General features: G+C 37.2%; 1 protein-coding gene across 1 annotated transcript in view; it reads right to left on the bottom strand.

Annotated features, from left to right (window-relative positions):
- Positions 1-440: 440 nt before the first annotated feature.
- Positions 441-22,327, bottom strand: part of npc1 (Niemann-Pick disease, type C1) — a 28,951-nt gene continuing 7,064 nt past the window's right edge. Inside the window, exons 3-25 of the mRNA XM_051881540.1 lie at positions 22,074-22,180; positions 21,690-21,853; positions 21,030-21,197; positions 19,784-20,033; positions 17,420-17,505; positions 16,794-17,161; positions 16,362-16,588; positions 14,231-14,331; positions 13,401-13,503; positions 12,926-13,115; positions 10,120-10,302; positions 9,782-9,896; positions 9,252-9,379; positions 8,430-8,561; positions 8,092-8,181; positions 7,783-7,973; positions 7,150-7,265; positions 5,901-6,030; positions 4,568-4,768; positions 3,817-4,048; positions 3,515-3,628; positions 2,524-2,686; positions 441-1,771 (exon numbers count right to left, since the gene is read on the bottom strand). Of these exons, the coding sequence (XP_051737500.1) occupies positions 1,692-1,771; positions 2,524-2,686; positions 3,515-3,628; positions 3,817-4,048; positions 4,568-4,768; positions 5,901-6,030; positions 7,150-7,265; positions 7,783-7,973; positions 8,092-8,181; positions 8,430-8,561; positions 9,252-9,379; positions 9,782-9,896; positions 10,120-10,302; positions 12,926-13,115; positions 13,401-13,503; positions 14,231-14,331; positions 16,362-16,588; positions 16,794-17,161; positions 17,420-17,505; positions 19,784-20,033; positions 21,030-21,197; positions 21,690-21,853; positions 22,074-22,180 (3,639 nt within the window). The 3' untranslated portion in view covers positions 441-1,691. The remainder of the gene's footprint in view (positions 1,772-2,523; positions 2,687-3,514; positions 3,629-3,816; positions 4,049-4,567; positions 4,769-5,900; positions 6,031-7,149; positions 7,266-7,782; positions 7,974-8,091; positions 8,182-8,429; positions 8,562-9,251; positions 9,380-9,781; positions 9,897-10,119; positions 10,303-12,925; positions 13,116-13,400; positions 13,504-14,230; positions 14,332-16,361; positions 16,589-16,793; positions 17,162-17,419; positions 17,506-19,783; positions 20,034-21,029; positions 21,198-21,689; positions 21,854-22,073; positions 22,181-22,327) is intronic.

Genomic DNA, 22,327 nt, shown 5'->3' with positions numbered 1-22,327 from the left:
CAAAACACAAATGCACGTCTTTATTCATTCTCATGTATCTTGCTTTCGCAACATCATGATTGTACACAGATTAATAATCAGTTTAAAAATTATGTAAAAATAAAAACAGCATTAATGAGCGCCTTCTCATGGTACGCTTTCTATCGCGCGTGCAGTTTGTGAATGTCTGTACTGCGGGTAACGCCCCAGTACTAATGAAATGCCAGAAACGTCCCTGCAACTGCCAGTAATATTGATTAAAGATTATGAGTGCACATGAATTAAAAAAAAAAAAAAATTGTGCAATGATAAATCCTTTTAAATAAACACTGCAACATTCTGTAAAAAAAAAAAAATATATTTTATGGTGACTAATATTATTTATGTCTTTTAAAAAAGTATGCTAAAGTGTACCTTTTCACAAGGGTGGACATAAGCACAAACAAATAAAACTACTTCCATTTATTACAAATTAGTATCTTTATTTCAAAAATTCTTCAAATCAAGGACTGTTGCCCACAAAGCACAAACTTTAGACCGATGTTACATTAATGAGATGTACATAATCTATCTAAAAAACATGGATACGTTGTCATAATGTTGCCAACCCCTAACAGTGAAAATTTTCCCTTGAAATATCACATCATGCCCACAGTCCACATCAATCCCAACCCATCTTCATAAAAAATAACCATTAGTACGCCAATGCATTTTTGCCTCAGGCATACTTTGATGCAATAGTGTTCCCCCAACCACTTTTATGAGGTACCAAACATATTTAGCAGCCTTTCTGAAGCTACATTGTGTTAGTAACTGAATTAAGCAGGCAAATCCAAAGGAACATGATTTTAAACCAAACTGCAACTCCCAAGTGTACACTTATGTTTTGGTTAATTAAACCTCAGGTTAGCCTAGTGGCTAAAGTCACGACATTAATGCTAGCACTCCATTTCTTAGCATGTCAATGCTAATTAATGCAGAACAGCACAACTTTGTAAGTAAACATTTAAAAAAAAAAAAAAAAAAAAAAAAAAGTAATGTTTATCATTTTCCACTGCCACTCATTTTCCCAACTTTGTTAATTAGCTAAGACTAAAGTTATTTTACTGCCTGAAACCCACACAGTTCTGGCAGCGCTAGCAGTAAACTGCTAGCCATTTGTGTAACATGTCATTCTTGTCATAGCATCACAATACATTAAGTGATTGTCCATTGTGGCTCACTGTTCACAGTTCTTTCATTATTTGTGAAATTAGCTAATTATATGAAATATGCAAACAGAAAAATGAAAAGGAATACACACAAATAAATAAAAATGATTAGTCACACATTTCTTACCCACATTCATACAAACAAACAAACAAAAAATGTTGCCCTCTTGTTACTTTTGTCTCCTTTGTTGTCTTGGTTGGTTTACCACAATGACTGCAGCGTTACATGTGGTTAGAGCTTGCTTGGACGTTTACACACATTCAAGGAAATGACTGTTGTCTCTTCCACATACACTCTCCTTACTGTATCATTTCAATACTGAAAGGATCTTCCAAGTCTGTCAGAGTTTAGGTTTATTTGGTGGATGTTGAAAGGAAAAGCTGTGTAAAAGAGGCCTTCTGTACACCCAGAGGAGAGTCCTGAGTTAAGTGTGTTCCTATACATGTAACATGAAAATGTAAAGCTGGCGTTGTCCACTGCCATTCAGCGTCACAGAGCCGTTAGTAGATGAGTCGCTCTCTCTCTGTACCCACAAACCTGTTGTGAGCAGCCATGACTTTTGCTTTATTTACAGATGGGCCTGTGAAAGGAAAAAACCATTTTAGAACTTCTTTCATCAAATCAAAGACATTTTCATAATTTATATTCCTTTAAATCACAAAAGCTTATATCTTGGATTAAAAGCCTTCATATGACTTCAGAAATATAAGGCCTTATGAAGTCTGTTTTAGTTTCATAGGACCTAAATAACATGTAATTTACTGGTTTAAATGGTTTAATTTAAATTTATATACTTAAAATGTAATACTTAAACTGAATTCATAAAACTAACATCTTTTAACAATAATTTATTATTATTATTATTATTATTATTATTTATTATTATTTATTTATTTATTTATTTTTTACAATAATATAGCCCTAAGAAATGTTTTCTTTCTGTGTTGTCTGTTTTAATTGTTCTGCATTTATGATTTAATACCAAAGTATTTTAAAAAACGGTGGTAATCAAATGAAGGCTCAAAACATTACATTTTAAAAGATCAATCAAATTGTTAAATCAAATGAAAATTTAACAATCCCTTTTATTTTTTTGGCAAACAAAGTACTGCACAACAAAGGTTTACTGATAAAATTAAAACACGGATGTTATTCCTTAAAGTTTAAAAATTTTTACTACTATTACTTCTAATCTGTACAGTAGTAACAGATTTCTGTCACAATTTTTTCAAGTTAAACCAAACTTTTATTTTGATGGGTTGTCTTTGAGTTTTTGTTTGGGTGAATGACTCCTTTAAGACAAATTGTAAATATTGAAATGTTGTGATTTACCTGCATAACTGAGTAATACAGGCAGGAAGATGAGGCCGTGAGTGGCTCCAAGCAGGACAATTGCAAGATACATGCGGAAGTAGAAAACCTGGAAGATCTGGGATTTGGACAGGGCGAGAATCAGGATCCCACCAAATTTAGTGAGGGTGATGCCGCTAAATACCTGCGGAGCCAGATCAGCATGTTAGAAGGTGATAAAAACAAATGTGTAACAGTATATTAGATCTGTGCAGCTCTTAAAGTGACAGCAGCCTAATAAACCTGCAACAGACTTTGTTTCAATGTTAATCAAACAACAAAGGACAAAGAAAAAACTCACTGCTCTTGACTGAATAACTTTTGTAACTTCAACAAGGATTAAATCTATATTTACTTTATACAGTGAAGACTATGCAGTGCTATTTTACATTTGATTATTCATTTTCTCTACATGAAAATTAGACTAAAAAGAGTTAGACTTAAAAAAATAAAAGCAGTATATGTTTTATTGTATTTGTGCTATTGCTCATTAATTGATTATTTGTTCTTATTTTATTACTGACAGTTTACTTTACAAAACGACCAGGCCAGAGAAAAGATCCTTAGCATTAAGTCCTGAGAGGGCGATATATGTTGTATCAGTGAGTAAGACATGACATCATACAGTATCTCTTCCTAGTAAGACATGACATCATACAGTATGTCTTCCTAGTGGACACGAGAAAGTGAAAAATGGCAGACGGAGAGACATCTACAGATATACAACCTTCAACTTTTTCCCATGGTCTTGAGTTAAAAAAGCAAACAAAAATCATATATTACATAGCAATATCGAATCGCGATACTTGTAGAATTGTGATTCTTAAAAATAACAATACAAAACATATTGGCACCCAAGTATCATGATAGTATTGAAATGGAAGATAGGTTTATCTTCTCAGCCCTACTCATTATGTAGTTTGTGTATGTTTGTGTAGATCACATTTCTCCAGCAGTAGGAAACATGACTCACAGAGCTGCCCATGTGTGCCAGCGCCTCCTCCGCCCGCTCCACCCTCGAGCTCCTGGTACTGACAGAGAAAGCCCTCACTATATGGCTGCAGAACTCCACTGATATGCCACAACTCTACAAAATAAATAAATAAATAACACATTAGACAAAACATTTCTCCATAAAGATAAAAATCGAAACAAAGGAAACAAGCACTTCTAATAAAGTGCTTCAAATATTGTACATTACAGTAGCTTCCAGTCACAAAACGTCAACAGACGTGCATTCGCAATCCCACAAAACACTAATTATTGTTAACTCACCATGACAAGGTTGACCAATGAGACAGCATTGAGGCTAATATTCCACAGCCACATGACTCCGAACATGTTGACCAGGATCATAGCAATGGTGAAGGACACCAGCACTGCAGACCACAGCTCGAAGCCCAAAAGCACCGTAGACACCACAAAGATGGCCATCAATGACACACCGAGGTTAAAGGCAGTGTCATAGATGATAGTGAGGTACTGTTCATAGAAGACGTAGAATACACTGTCCATGGGGGGTAAAAAAAGGAATGTACAAATGGGTCATGGGCCATGATGAGTTAATTACTTAATGTGTTAAACTGACAATCTTAGTATTTATTACACAACAACAACAACAACAACAACAACTAAATATGTACATTTTCTGAAGAAAATGTGAGTTGTGAGCCCTAACAAAAAGAGGACAGCACTACATATCTGAGCCCTCATGAGGAGGACATACTTGTTTGCATTCAGAGAGTTTTATGTTTATGATACATTTGCAGTTACATCACCCTTTATGGAAGCAGGTTACTAAGGATGATCTTTGCTTTCCCAAACACTATCAAAACGAATGTTTAAAAAATAGCAGCAGAGTCAAAGAAAGTGTAGGGATCTTTATTTCATGGATCGTTTTTCAAGTTCATGTGAAGGGCTTAACAATAGGGATGGTTTAGTCTGGTGACACCTTGAAAATGCAATGTATCTTGGGTAGACTTAAATGACAGAGCAAGACATCATCTCATGATCAAGGTAAGTTTACCTGTAAGGGAAGACACGGTAACTTTTGTCATGCGGTTTGATGGCCTGAGTGATGTTGTCTGCAAGCTCTCGTGCCATCTTCATGGCGTCAATGTAGTCAGCTGACTTTTGTAAGATGGTGTGATAGGTCATGAAGTAGGTGGCGCCTACGTCAGTGTTGTTCTCTTTGAGATCCACAGCAGTGCTGTACGCAGCATGACCACTGCGCAGGAAAGAAAATGAGTTACTCACAACAGGGTTTCCAAAAGGTTTTTTTTTTTTTTCTGAGCTGAACCCATAATAACTAAATACTTCAAGTGAATAATCTAAAGTAATGTTAGCCTAATAATAAATTCAAATAATGCAGGGGCAGAAGTCTCAATTTACAAAAACTCCTGAACAAATACAGAAAAATTAGCAGAGATGCGTGTAGATTTTGTGATCAGAATTTCTGCCAACAAATGTTTAAAAATAATAAGTACTAGATATTTGACAGAAATATGAAGTGGAATATACAGTTGTGTATGTGAAAATCCAGTTTACTGCTACTGCACACTTAGGCTGCGTTTCCACCAAAACGCTAAAAGCGCTAGACACTCTGCTGAAAACGCCTAGCTGTGAGCGCTTGAGAGCGCTTTGGCAGCGCAACGTTTTTTTCAGTTGAGACGCTTTGTTGCTATGATACGGAATATCCGTGGCACTGTTACTTGTAACTGATTTTGCAGATAATTTGTTTCAAACTAAAAATGTCGACACAATGTAGAGAATGTGCTACGTATGTTCGGAGACCAGCAATATTAATTTCTCATCCATTTTGTTCCGTTCTCCACTTGTTGCTGTCATTGTACTGCAAGAACGTTGTGACAGTTGGTGTTGTATTTGTCCCACCTCTCCTCCACTCTGATTGGACGAAAAAGTGACAGTGATGAGCGCAGAGTTTTACTCAAAGTTGAACATTCTTCAACTCGAGGCGACCGGTAAAAAACGCAGAGCTCTCAGTGCTTGAGCGTGAAAAAGACACTCAGCACCTCATTACGCTCCTGCCGTTTAAAAAACGTGGCGCTCCCATTGAAAACAATTGGAAAAGTACGTTAGCCGCTGGAAAAAATGCTTTGGTGGACTCACAGCCTTAAACAATTTGCTAATTGTGCACAACTTTGTTACTTTGTTTCTAGACTTTCCTGTAAAAAAACCCAATCACACCCTATACCCTGAAAATTGCATGGTTCAGCCAATCAGGGCTTGCGATTTCAGCAAAAATGTACAATTTTTGTGTACAATATCCATCAGATTGTCACTAAACGGATGGCATGTATTGGATGGCAAATTTGATCAATAGAAAAATTTAAACTTACCCTTTTCCACAGTTGATATTTGGGTTGTCTGAGAGAAACATGGGAAGGAAGTGCATAAATTCGGTACCATTAGGCCTCTGTTTCCCAGTAGCGTTCATAGGTCTGCAGTGAACACAGCTATCATTCACCACTGATGGAAAAAACAACAACATCATAATTAAGTTACAGTGATAAAAGAATTAGTTAAAAACACTTAAAAACATTAGTTCATCCAAAAATAAAAATCCTGCCACTACCGTTTGTGTTCAACAGAAGTCAAACAGGTTTGAAGGAGAGTAAGGGTGTGTTCACACTTGGCAGGTTGGGTTCAATTGCTCCGTTAGCACAGAACATTTGAATAAGTGTGAACACTGCCATTCGAACCCTGGCGAGCACAAAACAACCAGACCGAGACCCCTAAAAAAGTGGGTCTCGATCTGCTTCCAAACAAACTCTGGTGCAGTTTGACTGAAATATGAACACAACACAGACCAAAGACATCTAAATGAATCAAAAACAGGACGTGATGTCACAAGATGCGACACTAAAAAGGACAGAATGCTCAAGCAAACCTGATTTTTCTCATCATAGACACAATGTTTCCCTTTACAGTTCAGTACAGGCATCAGAACTGTGTCTTCTTGCAGCAGATCTTCATTTGTGTGTGAGAGGAATTCCTGGTGCTGTTTTGACTCCTTTTCACATTTTATAAGCTCTTCATGAGTTCTCAGCTGGTAAAAATACCATCATATGTACGCACATACGACGAGTGTGTTTAGCCAAGCCCAGCACAGCACTGATTTGGATGTTCGGTAAGTTCCTTCACAAAATATACGTCATAAAAGCCATTTTATTTTGTATCTTTAGGTTCAGTGTTAAAAATGACAGTGTGAACACTAACCGAACCAGGACTAAACGTAACATTTTTTTGGTCCGGACAAAAAGAACGAAGAGAACTGAACTACAAGTGTGAACACACCGCAAACGACAGAATTTTCATTATTTTTTTGGTGAACTGTCCAGTTAAAAAAAAAAAATTACAGTTTGATACTGAAAAATGTATTGATTGTGATGATATAAACACGTATCTTCACAAATAATTTCCATCCAAATCTATTTGCAAAGAGTCAGTTCAAAGACCCAAGAACAGTGTGATCTGTACAGTGGAAACGGATTTCAAAATGCAATAACTAACAAGCAGCACCCTGCATAAAGGTCCTCTGGAGCAGTGGAGGTCAGGGTTCTGTTGATTCAGTGGATAATGGTTTACCTGAAGCATTGCAGAAAGCTCCTGTGGTGTTATAATATCTGCAGCAGGACGACTGCGGCTTCACCCAGTCAAAGTAGTCATCCAGCCATGATGATGGAACGTTACTGATCCTAGTACTGAAATTACGACACAAAATATTACTATATGGATCTGACAGATGTTAGTCAAAAACTAAAAGCAGTCAGTAAAGTCTGCAACATTTCTGGCAATTGCCTACACTTAAAGGACTAATAAAATGAAGCAAAAAACTAAAACAAATCACAAAAACAATTTTGTTACTTGAAATAAAATAAACGTTAACTGAAATAATACTTTCATTTTATATACTCGTATATCCGTAGATGTTAACAAGTAAAACTTCTTTTTATTTCAGCTAGTTGCCAAGGCATTTAGTTTAACTTCAATGTACTAAAATAACCGAAACTAAAACAAAATCAAATTAATAAACTATATATGTATATTAAAAAAAAAATACTAATAAAAAATGACTAAAACTTTAATTAAATTTGAATACACAAAAATAAAACCAATTCCAAATATTAATAAAATGATACTCTCAATGATACTAAAACAACACTGGTTTATTGATTTTCTTTTCCCCTCACTGAAAAGGAGTCAAAAAGTGTCACTCACTAGTTATTCAAGAGAGAAGCGGCATAAATTTGCTGGACTAGAGAGTTGTTGTTGCAGCCCACTCCGCCACACACCATGTTCTGCCCCTCAGTTGTTTTGTAGTCATGTCCATCCTCCACCACAAAGTAAACGGGCGGCCCGGTGTGCAGGTACTTACTGAGATTCCCAAAGTAATCCAGCATATAGGAGTCCTGAGACAGGGAGACAAGGATGATTTATGTTCACAATGACCCCCTCTTCAAAATGCAAATGTGTGCTAAAAGGTCTGAAACACAAGTGTCAACAATGTGAAGAATGGTATATACGTACATCAGGCATGGACAACGTCTGCTCAAGTCCAATCTCCACTTTATTAACAACGGCTATACTAAATGACAGCATTCCCACAAACACAGCAACCTGTAGATGAGAATCAAAAGAAAAAACAAAAAACTGAACTGGAGGATGAACTCGTATTTGTACATCATTGCCATGTTTAAGTAAACTGGTAGACCAATGTCATGGGTTCAATTCTCATTAAACACGCATACAGATAAAATACAATATCACCTCTTCTCTGTGACAAATTCATTCAAGTGTAATTTAAATAAATTGAGATTAACACTATTTCTGGTTGTACGGTTTTGTTTTGATATTTTTACACCTACCACCAGGGGGCGCACCCAATCCTTTAAGATGAAAGGAGCGTATATCTTCTTAAAGAAACGGAACAGACAACCTTCTGATTTTTGTGGTTCATTAGACAACTTTATACAGCACAATATATCTGTCCGATTTGCCTGGAGAAAACAAAACAAAAAAAATAAAAACAAGGAATATTAAGCATCTCAATTCATGCTCATATACTGATATAAAAAATTGCTGCTTTAATACATTGACTGATTACTCACAGCTAACTATATTAAAAGCTAATCATGCTACTTTCAAAAAAAGAGTTTGTTATTTAAAAAATAAAATGGGCTGCTGTGAATTAACATTACTTATTCAAATTCACTTCATTACACTTTTTCTCAGTTTCTCATCACCAAGGACGATAACGATAACGAGTTTTAAATATAAATATAAAAGAACAGCAGAGTACACAACACAAGTATAATGATTACAGCATTGAGGAACGATATCATTAGAATTACTTTTGGAACTATTTTTTCCAGCTGATGAAAGAAAAACATTGACAGCCAATCAGAATTCATCCTAAAATTCAGCCTAAAATACATTTTTAATATACCCATTCGTCGGCTGGGCTTGTGTGGAGCCCTTTGAAGCTGCCTAAATAGCTGATGACAGTCATACACACATATACATATTATATATACATATTATACATATTATATATATATATATATATATATATCTTGGATGGCCTTGGGGTGAGTAAATCTGGAAATTTTCATTTTTGGGTGGACTATTTTTTTTTTAATTCTCTATTCCATCCACAGCTACAACTGGTGTGACCTTTGACCTCTCACCTCTTGTCTCTGGATGTCCAGGCTAAGCAGAGACACAAAGCAGCTGATCTGCAGGAGGAAGTCAATGAAGACGGCCAGACCAGCGAACAGAGAGAACGTCCTCACTGCAGGCATGCTGGACAGAGCACCTGTAGACATGTAAACACAGAAACTATTGTCATCTGGAACAATACATTTTAAAATACAAAAATACTAAAACACATTCAGGTGATACTTTTAAAAAAAAATACATTAAACATATCTCTGAGTAAAAACTTTGTCTATTTACATTAAAAAGTCCATTCCAGTAAACAGTTTAAAAGGGGATTTTACAAAGAAGGAATCATTGTTGTTCTTCATCTTTCAATCAATAACCATATGCAAATCTTGAATCAAAAATGACACTTGGTATAAACAACTTGAACATATCTAGATTTGAAATTACCAAAAAAAATAAAAATAAAAAAAAATAAATCAAAAAATTCTATACTAGGATTTATTTCATAACTCCGTTTCTTAAGGGGTCAATTACAGGTCTAAAGTCGACATACCTAAAAAGAAAGCAACAGTCTCGGAGAACGAAGAGAGGAACATGCTGGGAGCCACCTCTCCGAGGATACGACCAATCTGCTGATGAAGCTCTTCCTCTGGCATTCGCTCATCTCTCTGAAGAAAACAAAAATGTATTACTTGGCAGTTTATGAGCTCCAACAATCTCAACCATCAACAATCTTAAAAACGATGAAGTGGAACCAAACTTTTTAGGAACTAAAAATGCTTGTCTGAGTTGCTGTAGTGCAGTAAGTCAACAGGTGTCAACAAACAACCACAGCACATCTCAAAATGCGTCACGTTTGAGATAAATCTGTGTACAGACATCACCACGCACCTGGTAGGTTTGAACAATGATGAAGATGTTGTCCACACCCACTGCCAGCACGAGGAAGGGAATGACCTCAATGACGATAAGCGTGAGGGGGATGCCGATGTAGCTGAAGATACCCAGTGAACATGCCACTGAACTTAACACGATCAGGATACCGGCAATACCCAGAGAGATCTTGGAGTCCACCTGTACCACACATACAAACGCAGTATTTAAATAAAATGATGAAAATATGCAAGGTCTGTCTAATGACAGCACTCACAGGTGTGAAATAACGTAAGATATAAAAGTCAAAAGAACATAAGCCAAAGAAAAGAAAAAGTAAACATGGCAGAAAATAGATTTGCACCACAATAGAGCTTTTCACACTTTTAAAACAGCTTGCCCAAGTGAACTTTCTGGAAAATTTTGCTTTTGGAAAAAACACCATGGAACTACAATATATTGCCAAAAGTTTTGGGATGCCTGCCTTTACGTGCACATGAACTTTAATGGTATCCCATTCTTAATCCGTAGGGTTTAATATGGAGTTGGCCCACCCTTTGCAGCTATAACAGCTTCAACTTTCCACAAGGTTTAGGAGTGTGTTTATGGGAATTTTTGACGATTCTTCTACAAGCGCATTTGTGAGGTCAGGCACTGATGTTGGACGAGAAGGCCTGGCTCGCAGTCTCCGCTCTATTTCATCCCAAAGGTGTTCTATCGGGTTGAGGTCAGGACTCTGTGCAGGCCAGTCGAGTTCCTCCACACCAAACTCACTCATCCATGTCTTAATGGACCTTGCTTTGTGCACCGGTGCGCAATCATGTTGGAACAGGATTGGGCCATCCCCAAACTGTTCCCACAAAGTTGGGAGCATGAAATTGTACAAAATGTCTTGGTATGCTGAAGCATTAAGAGTTCCTTTCACTGGAACAAAGGGGCCAAACCCAACCCCTGAAAAACAACCCCACACCATAATCCCCCCTCCACCAAACTTTACACTTGGCACAATGCAGTCAGGCAAGTACCGTTCTCCTGGCAACCTCCAAACCCAGACTCGTCCATCGGCTTGCCAGACAGAGAAGCTTGATTCGTCACTTCAGAGAACACGTCTCCACTGCTCTAGAGTCCAGTGGCGGTGTGCTTTACACCACTGCATCCAACGCTTTGCATTGCACTTGGTGATGTAAGGCTTGGATGCAGCTGCTCGGCCATGGAAACCCATTCCATGAAGCTCTCTATGCACTGTTCTTGAGCTAATCTGAAGGCCACACGAAGTTTGGAGGTTTTAGCTATTGACTCTGCAGAAAGTTGGCGACTTCTGCGCACTGTGCGCCTCCGCATGCGCTGACCCCGCTCTGTGATTTTACGTGGCCTACCACTTCGTGGCTGAGTTGCTGTTGTTCCGAATTGCTTCCACTTTTCATGATACCACTAACAGTTGACCGTGGAATATTTAGTAGTGAGGAAATTTCACGAATGGACTTATTGCACAGGTGGCAACCTATCACGGTACCACGCTTGAATTCACTTAGCTCCTGAGAACGACCCATTCTTTCACAAATGTTTGTAGAAGCAGTCTACATGCCTAGGTGCTTGATTTTATACACCTGTGGCCATGGAAGTGATTGGAACACCTGAATTCAATGATTTGGAGGGGTGTCCAAATACTTTTGGCAATATAGTGTATCACTGGTCCGTGGTGATTACGTAATAGGTAGGTTTGAAGGCTCCACCTTCTGTGACATGTAAATCATATCTGGTTAATTTCTTCCATACAGTCTGTCTAAGTCTAATTGAAAGAGACACTGACATTATTTTTTCATGTGTAATAATAGGGATGCACCAATATATTGGCCAATAATCGGCAAAATCAATTATTTTTACTATTGTCCATTGGCCGATAGTTTAAAAACAGCCGATGATCAGAGCTGATTATATCTTGTCAATCAAAAGGGGGTGAAAAAACGTGTCAGACTGCAACTCACCCATGTTGAATTTAGGTCTGTAGAAGTTAACATGACAATAACGCATTAACAGTTTAAAAAAATTAGAGACATTAAAGCAACCTCTGGGTTGTCAGGTCCGCAGTTTTTACCTACACTAAACATTATTTGTAATGCACCTCCCATCCAATAATTGCAAAGAGCTTTGTGCTGTTACTTCTGACAAGAAACAAAGTCTCAGCTTTTAAATTCTGTCCATTTTATCACGAACGTCAAACAATAAATAATGCATTTTGATAATTTTAAATGTGACGTGACAGATCTCTGAGGCAACTCAGTTTGAGGTTTTTTTTTTTCCTTAAGAAAATCAAAGTATTGGCAGATATTCGGAATAATCGGACATCGGTCTCGGCTGAGAAATTTAGTATCAGTGCACCTCTATTTAATACTGTAAAGCTGCTTGATTTAAAGCAATCTATTGTATAAAGGTCTAAATAAATAAACTTGACTAGACTTGGCTGCAGTACCGAATTGCAGAGCTGGTGCAAACATTTCCACATCAGTAATCTGAATTATACCAATCCACAATCTGCCTTGTGATGTAAAGCTGCTTTGAAACAATCTGTATTGTATAAAGCGATGTATAAATAAAGGTGACTTGACACTGCTATGAGCAAAGCAAATATTTATACGTTCATCTAAACGCCGCTTTCAGCTGTATTGGTGGCGTCAGGATGTTTATCTAACAGTGTACTGCTGCTCAGGTATTTCAAACTTCTTTTTATCTCTAAGTGAAAAACGAAAAAGAACTTCGCCATGACTATATCCGGGGCCTTTAGACTTAAGGCCACATGCCGAATGGAGAGTCCTGAGGGTCTTACCAGCAGGGTCACGCAGCTATTAATGTGGCCCAGAGCCAGCGAGATGTAGACAAACATGATGATGTAGCTGACCAGGATAGTGGTGACATCACTGTTGCTCTCGCGGTCAATCTCATCCTCGATGCTGCGCTCCGAGCTGAAGGAGATGGTGAGGTTGGGGTTTTCATAGTTCTTTACAAAGTTGATAAACCTGTGGAGGTATGAATAATGTTACTCCTAAATGCTTATAATATATTTTGTAATCAGTAGTTGTCATTCTAGATCAGATAATTCGTTTTTATTATATTAGTTTCTATTTTTAATAAATATTCACCCATTCATTCATACAGTAAGATTTACTAACCATGGTAGAGTTTCCCAAAAGCATCGTAAGCCTAAGTTGATCATAGCTCCATTGGTGGCAAATGGAGCTATGATCAACATAGGCTTACGATGCTTTTGGGAAACGCTGCCCAGTTTACTTCATCACACTTACACTTTCTCCCATGCTAAAGCTTTGCCTAATTTGTCTGTGTCATTCAGGTAGTTGTTGACAGGAAAGGTGATCACTAGAGCTGTGGCGTTATTGTAGTCGGTGCCTATATATGAAAGAGGACAAAACAGAACAATAAGTCCTATAAAAGGTTACACTGAGAAAAAAAAAAAAAAAAAAAAACCTCAAAAGCTAAAAGAAAGTATCATAATTCTGTTTAGCCTATTAAATATATACAGCCTATAGTGAACAAACCAAAAAAAAAAACAAAAAAAAAAACCTATACATATATACTACAGATCAAAAAAATTGGGGTCAGCAAGATTTTCTAAAAGAAATTAATACTTTTATTCAGGAAGGATGCATTAAATTGAAGTGATTGTAAAGACTTTTATATTCTTAAAAAAAGTCATTTCAAACAAATGCTGTTCTTTACTCAAAGAATTCAGAAAATGTACATTTACTATGCTTTCCACAAAAATATTAAGCAGCACAACCGTTTTTAATGTTAATAATCATAACAATAAGAAGAAATGTTTCGCAATCAGATCAGCATATTAGATTAATTTCTGAAGGATCATGTGATGACACTAAAAACTGGAGTAATGATGCTGAAAATTCAGCTTTGCATCAGAAATACATTACATTTTCAAATATATTCAAATTGAAAAAAAAGAAAAGAAAAAGTATTTCACAATATTACTGTTCTTACTGTATTTTTGATCAAATAAATGCAGCCTTTGTGAGCAGAAAACATCAAAACATTTTTAAAAAATCTTGGAATATGATTACAAAGACATTTTGTCTTTTATGCTTATTTCTGTAAAACTCACCATTATATCCCCCAAGAACAAGCCAGGGGAAAACTGGGCCTCCATATGTACCCATGCAGGGGTCATGGTTTGGACTTGTGTCATCCAGAGCTGTGGGAGAACTAGGACCAAAAGCAAAAGATAAGAAAAATTAAGAGTCAATCTATAAAATCGTCAGAACAACAACAACAAAGCACGCTGAGTTTATTTCGTTTTTAATTTTCAAAGATTAGTGGAAACAAAAGCAATATAAAAATCACAATAGAGTGCTGCAGCATTGTGCAGGGATGGCATATTTTTGTAGGCCAAAATCAGTAAGCATTTTAGCACTTCTGGTTCCATTGTCTCAAAATTTTGGCTTTCATACCCTTGTTGTTCTTATAATCAAGCTCTTGCGAACTATTTGAACTAAAACTTTTTAAAATAAAGACTGAAAGAGTTGTTGGAAGCTTAAAGGGATAGTTCACCCAAAAATGAAAATTCTGTCATCATTTACTCACCCTCAAGTTGTTCCAAACCTATAAAAAAAGTTTTTCCTTCTGTTGAACACAAAGGAAGATATTTTAAAGAAAGTTTGTAACCAGGCCGCTTTGGGGCACCACTGACTTCCATATTAGGAAGTCAATGGTGCCCCAAAACTGTTCAGTTTCCCACATTCTTTAAAACATCTTCCTTTGTGTTCAACCTAACAAAAAAAAAAAAAAAAAAAAAAAATGTATACAAGTTTGGAACAACCTGAGGGGGAGTAAATGATGACGGAATTTCCATTTTTGGGTGAACTATCCCTTTAATGGTGGTGACATTAAAATCATGTGACCGCAGTGTAGTTCGCTTATAGCCTATAGATTGTATTTAGACTTCAAAATTCATTTGTTTTAAAGTTTTTTTCTTTCCCTCAATTATAATATATATTATATATATACACATATATTTATTACACACACACACACACACACACACACACATATATATACAGTGGGTACGGAAAGTATTCAGACCCCCTTAAATTTTTCACTCTTTGTTATATTGCAGCCATTTGCTAAAATCATTTAAGTTCATTTTTTTCCCTCATTAATGTACACACAGCACCCCACATTGACAGAAAAACACAGAATTGTTGACATTTTTGCAGATTTATTAAAAAAGAAAAACTGAAATATCACATGGTCCTAAGTATTCAGACCCTTTGCTGTGACACTCATATTTAACTCAGGTGCTGTCCATTTCTTCTGATCATCCTTGAGATGGTTCTACACCTTCATTTGAGTCCAGCTGTGTTTGATTATACTATTGGACTTGATTAGGAAAGCCACACACCTGTCTATATAAGACCTTACAGCTCACAGTGCATGTCAGAGCAAATGAGAATCATGAGGTCAAAGGAACTGCCTGAAGAGCTCAGAGACAGAATTGTGGCAAGGCACAGATCTGGCCAAGGTTACAAAAAAATTTCTGCTGCACTTAAGGTTCCTAAGAGCACAGTGGCCTCCATAATCCTTAAATGGAAGACGTTTGGGACGACCAGAACCCTTCCTAGAGCTGGCCGTCCGGCCAAACTGAGCTATCGGGGGAGAAGAGCCTTGGTGAGAGAGGTAAAGAAGAACCCAAAGATCACTGTGGCTCACCATGTGATATTTCAGTTTTTCTTTTTTAATAAATCTGCAAAAATGTCAACAATTCTGTGTTTTTCTGTCAATATGGGGTGCTGTGTGTACATTAATGAGGAAAAGAACTTAAATGATTTTAGCAAATGGCTGCAATATAACAAAGAGTGAAAAATTTAAGGGGGTCTGAATACTTTCCGTACCCACTGTATACACACACACACAAAACAAATCAAATTTTGGGTCAGCAAGATTTTCTAAAAGAAATTAATACTTTTATTTAGCAAGGACACATTAAATTGCATCCTTGCAGTAAAAAATTATCACGATGAACAAACCATATAAGAATCATTAACTTTTGTTGGTCAGAGAGCCTATTTTCTGCAATAATCCAAAAATCTATTTCTGTTTTTGTTGAGGGAGCGAGGGTGATGCTAACTTCAGAGTTAGTCTACAAAAAAATGTCATCAAATGCAGTACTCTTTTAATCCAAAAGATTAAAAAAAAAAAGAAAAAGAAAAAAGAAAAAACAACACAGTAGAGCTCACCTGACACAATACAGAAAGTGAGTGTGGTAGTCAAAGTAGACAAGGAATTCATCTTTAACCACATGATCCAGGACTTCATGGCTGTTCTGGTAGTAGTTTAACACACTCAGAATGCTACAGTTGTCATTGTAAGGAGCCAGTGGAGAAACACAGATGTCTTGAAGAGTCACCGTCTCTCCTTTATATTCAGCTGTAAGATTTGCTATTTCTGTTTGGAGATCCAACACCTACATGGAAACAGAGATGGTACAAGAATACAGAACAAGAAAAAGTTGAGTATGGTGCACTGAGGACTGACTGAATGATTAAAATACTAAATATTTACAACAATGCAACAAATATACTTGATTTTGATTGGTCAATAGCAGAATGGTGCCATATGTTGCCGATCCCTGCCTTACGCAGTTCTACTTGCACTACTTGTTGACTTGCCTGATGGAGGAGTGATATGTTCAGAATGGGGGCGAAGTTGATGTCTGGCCCAGCGGTGGGTGAAAAGGAGCCTGACTTGTTCCACGGGGTGGTGATGATGAGCTGCTCAGTGCGGAAGAATGGTCCAAAGTGCTGGTCAAAATAGTTTTTCTCCTGCCTGGCCCTGCTGGTGGGAGACGACCAGAGCTCCACTGGGTTGGTGGTGATCCGCATGTAGGACAGTCCGGCCGAGCAGATCGCCACCAGCACCACACTGGCCAGGATCACAGTTAAGGGCTGCCGCACACACAATGAGCCCCAGCTGCTGAAGAGAACACGGAGCGCATTCTCAAACCGCTCGCCCAACGTCTCGCAGCAAGTTGCTTCATCTAAGAATAAAGATGATATTCAGTGAGGACTGCAGGAAGTGTGGATTTTGTGGAGAAGTGATCAATTTGGTGTTTTTAATTTTATTTGTGTTATTTTGTTGGATGTTAAAAGTGATTTTGAGATGTATCAAATAATGTGCATCAAAAAAAACTCAACTGCAATAATAATAATAAAGATTAGAATGTAAGGAAAATAATTTTGTAATAATAAAATAGTAGAGTATTTAAACATTGATTATTTTTAAATTGTTTACATGCCTACAAAATCTGTGCCATCAGAGTTCAAGGAGTAGGGCTGGTTGCTGTCAAGAATTGGGCCATATTCAGATGTGACCATCCTCTGTCTGCAATGAGATAACAACAACAAAAGTAATAAATAAACAAACCAACAAATAAATCTGGACTGATACGTGACCAATCATAAACCATCACTATCTATTTGGAAAATGTTTTTGTCTACATGCAAGCAGGGATTGACATTAACTTTTTTGCTCACCAGTCACTGTGGCTAGTGGTTTTCCAAAGTTACTAGCCACTCAGCTTTTTCAATGGCCACAATTTTGCTATCGATGCCATGGAAAAACTGCCATAAAGATATTTTTAATATTATCTCATAATTTGGCAGCAGGTATATTAGGCTGCTGTCATTTTATGACCTCACGCACAGATCCATTATATTGTTAATCATACGTTTTCTTTCTCAACGGTTTACATTCACTTAAAACAGAACTGACTGTGTTTACATGAACACTCGCCAAGACCGGCATTTTCACATTATTTTGTGTGTATTTGACTGTTTAAATACCATAAGCAGCAAAAAAGAACTCAATTTAGTACTGAGAGTTGGCTTTATGTGTGCTCATTTTGGGTGTGAGCACAAAATCTGCGGTATCGATATGCATAAAAAATTAAAAAAAAAATCAATATTTTTGACAATACTACATTGCACTTAGTTTATAACTTCAGGTGCCTTTTTAAACAGACTACAAATGAAAAATGTATGTAATGTTATATATGTACACTATATAAAATGTTAATGTCAAGCCCTGCATGCTAGGACCCATCATATACATTTGATTCAACCTTCAGGTTGATAAGTAATAAAGTCCCTTCCGAGGAAAGTCTGTTCACTCTGCGGCCATATTTGCAATGCCTCCGGGCAGCTACAGTATTTCAGGGATCCAAGGTCAAATCCTTAAATCTCCTGAATCCTGAAATCTCAAAAACTGCTTGCCAAACTTTTTACTCATTGGCTTCGTTGGACTTCGGTGCTTTACGCAATTATATTCTTAGCTCTTTTGAGTTTTAATTAAAATGAAATTACTAGGCGTGCATTAAGCTAATGCTTCACTACATTTTAAAGTGCCCCTAATTATGCTTTTTGAATATTACCTTTCATGTAGTGTGCAATATAGCTGTTTGTGAATGTAAAAGGTCTGCAAAATTTTAAAGATCAAAGTTCAGGATAAATAAAGTTATTGTCTCCTAAAAGAAAGAATCGTCGTCAGCAATTCCAGTCTAACTTCCTTTTACAGACCTACATATCGATGTAACATTCACATAATGCCAGTCTATGACCTTCACAGGCTGCCCTACTTTGACATCCACTTACCGTCAAATATTGTAGTTGTAGCTGAGGCCTGGAAGAATTTGTTTAGTGTTGTCGACATGTTGAGAAGACGCTATTTTTAGCACTGCAAATCCACTTTTCATGCATTTTAAAAGGATGAGGACTCACGCTCTAATTGATACAGAAAAACCAACGCCATTGTTCCTGTTCATATCACTGTGTATCAAATGCTGAGCAAGCCTCCGGAGCTGAAATTCAGATTTGGTCATAGGCATTTCGTTTCCAGCACGCACTGTAAGTGGTAGACCAATTACAACAGATTGGGCCGTCTGACCAATCAGAGCAAAGTCGGCTCGAGGAAAGGAGGGGATTAGAGAGACCGAATCTTCGAATGAACGTTTTCAGATACTTTCAGAAATGAGGTGATGTGTAATGTACAGTCAAACCAAAATTTATTCAGACACCTTGAACATTTTCATTCATTATTACAGTTTATTCACTATAGTTTAAAATAATGGTAATAAAATATGACAAGATCTCAGAGTTGAACTGTGTCAGAAAAAAAATAATCTTGATAATGTCAGATAACACTTAAGCAAAACATGGTCAGGTCAAAGTGTCTGAATAATTTTTGGTTCCAAATTTTTAATCAATTTTACTGGTAGTCCACTGTATGAAGAATTTTTGGGTATAATGTGTCACAGTTTACTTTATTTTGCTATCCTCACTTACATAAATGAACTATAGTGTCCTGCACCCACTAGTAAAAATATATCAAATTAAAAATGTCTGAATAATTTTTGGTTTGACTGTATATTATGAGAAAATGAAAGTGTTTTTGAACTTTGATGCGTGTTAACCTATTGTAAGAGACCTCCAGATCGAAATTAGGAACCTTTAAAATCGCATTTTAATATAATAGTTTTAATTAAAACTATAGATTCTTGCCATTGATGCTGTATTTATGAGGTTAAAAAATTACCTTGCGAATAAAACCCTTCTGCAATGTCACAGATTGTTTTGAGAATGTCCCACACAAATCTGTAACTTACCTGTAACACCATGTTCCCAGTACAACTCCAAAGAAGATGAGGAGGAAGGCTATATAAGAACACCACATGATGACGGTCATGGCGTCCATGCCAAGGATGGTCCAGGGTGGAAGGATTGGAGGGGGCACAGGTGTGGGGCCACACGCTTTACTGCAGTCCTGACAGGAGCAGGGCCCTGAGCCATCATCCAGATACTGCGTACAGTTAAACGTTCTGTTGCTCATGGGAGTCATGTGCGTGACGGGAACATCTGGGGACACCAAACATTTCAACACTGAAATCAATGTCAGGAACATAAAGCTTCATATGCTTTCATGGATGCAAAACAGATCTGGAGCAACAATTAGCGATGCACCGAAAACCTGGGCTGAAACCAAAAATTCTGGATGCACTTTGCCGAAAACTGAAAAAAAAAAAAAAAATGATATATATAAAAAAGTCTAATACTAATTCAATTTAATTAAATTCACTAATTTTATTGAATCTGACTTTAAAAAAGCCAATAAAATAAAATAACCATGTCTTATTCTTCATTCATTTCTAAGCAATAGAATCAGATTTAACAGATTTATTTTTTACCCATTATCAAAATAAAGAATAGTCCTACAAAGCTTTTATTATCAGAACATGTGAGCAGAGCGTAGCTTCGAGCAGATCAGTGAACGAGAGGGTAGCGTAATTTTACCAGCGTTGCCCAGCACGGCTGTACGGTATCACACCATGTTACAGCACAGTGGGGCTATTGCAAACAGAAACAAGTCTACAACAGAGAAATTTCATGTCGGCACGTTACTTGAGCAGACTTTTCTGGTGAGCGGTACATGAGTGGAGCGTTCGCTTGGGCCATGAGAGAATGAGCAGAGAGCGCACACACGGAGAGGAACATTGAGCAGAGCAAACTGGGTGCCGGTACAGACTTACCTGCTGAGAGTTAAAAGAGACTTATCAGAGTCGCTTCGAAGCTGTGCATCTTCGGAAGGGGAGCCGCTCACAAAGTTACAAAAAATGCTGTGCGAGAGTAAAACCTGAGTGCTGAACGGCATATATTTTCAGCCCAAAACCGAAAATGCCATTTTTCAGTGCATCCCTAGATTTCAGTGCATCCCTAGTAATAATATACGTGTTTGAAAGCAATAAAATGAGTGGATTACTTCAAGCAACAATGCTGAAGCTTATAAAAAGGTTTTATGAGTTGAAACTAATAAAAAATCTTGTGGTTCTGAAATTGTTTTGTTTATGTGTGTACCTGAGAAAACTGGGTCAATAGCAAAGGGGACCTGTCCATTGTTGATGTCGAACATGTACTGGATCCAGTTGTTGGGAGTGCACTCACTGGCGTCTCTCCCGCACAGCAGACTGAGGGCTTTGACATTGGTGGAGGGGGCCTGGACATCGCTGCAGGCATTGTACATGGCTGCAGAGAGACATAAAAGTAGTAACTATATCATATTTCTTACCTACAATATTTTATACAACAGTTACAGTCATCTAATTTGATTGGCTGAGTATTTTAATATAACAGTACTGGGACATTTGTATCAGTTCTGCGCTCATGGCAGAGAGAGAGAGAGAGAGAGAGAGAGAGAGAGAAAGAGAGCGAGAGAGAGAGCGAGAGAGCGAGAGAGAAGAGTTTTTTTTAAAAGTTAAACTGATTTTAACTTGAGCGGTGTGTTTTTAGAACGCGTGTCATCCATCTAGCACGTGTTTACACAGAAAAACAATGGAAAAGTAGTGCACTGGAATGGAAAAATGCGTTCTGTGTGAACTAAGTGTTCTCATTGATAAGGACTGTTGACCGTTTCTGAATCAAGGGCTTTACTGAATTAAGTCAAGTTCTGATGTTTTGAATCAAGCATCTGAAGCATTAGTAAATTTGGGATCTTCTCCTCTAATCACTGTTCCTCACCATTGGCAAAGGTCTGGCTGATGTAATAGGACACCTCAAGCACATTCGTTTTGTTTTGCTCAGGATCTGGAGAGAACTGTGTGGCCTTGACGAACTGGCTCTGTCTGGGACTGCAGGTGAGCTCACAGAACAGGGTCATGAAGTTGAAGAAACATGCTGGACACCTGACACACAAAAACAGGGACAAGTTAAAGCTGTTATGAAGTGCATTTTATATTACTACCATAAACTGGGTAGTTCTCCAAACGTGAACAGGGTCAAGAAAGGACATGACTTGGATTAATCAATAACCTGCTCGTGACTCATTAATGGGTCAAAGTTCTTATTCCAATTCTCATAACTTCCTACTGTATACATATCTTCATAGATGTATTTCAGCCATACCTGGACAGGTACTGAAGGGGGATCTGGATATTGCTTTTCAGAGTCTTAAGCTGTTGGGTGTCACAGCAAACTTTGTTGTCTCCATAAACCAGCCCTGGGCACAGCTCCTGTAAAAAAATAAATAAATAAATAAAAATAATAATAATATAAAAAATAACAATGATATAATAATTGACACAAATTAGGTAAATGTAGGACTCTAAACAAAACTTGCTGTATGCTTTAAAGACCGTTATTTTTTTATTTAATGCAAT

Source organism: Ctenopharyngodon idella, chromosome 2 (assembly GCF_019924925.1).
Source record: "Ctenopharyngodon idella isolate HZGC_01 chromosome 2, HZGC01, whole genome shotgun sequence".
NCBI classification, from domain to species: Eukaryota; Metazoa; Chordata; class Actinopteri; order Cypriniformes; family Xenocyprididae; genus Ctenopharyngodon; species Ctenopharyngodon idella.
The sequence above is the reverse complement of the archived record's forward strand: the minus strand, read 5'-3'. Positions and strand labels throughout refer to the sequence as shown.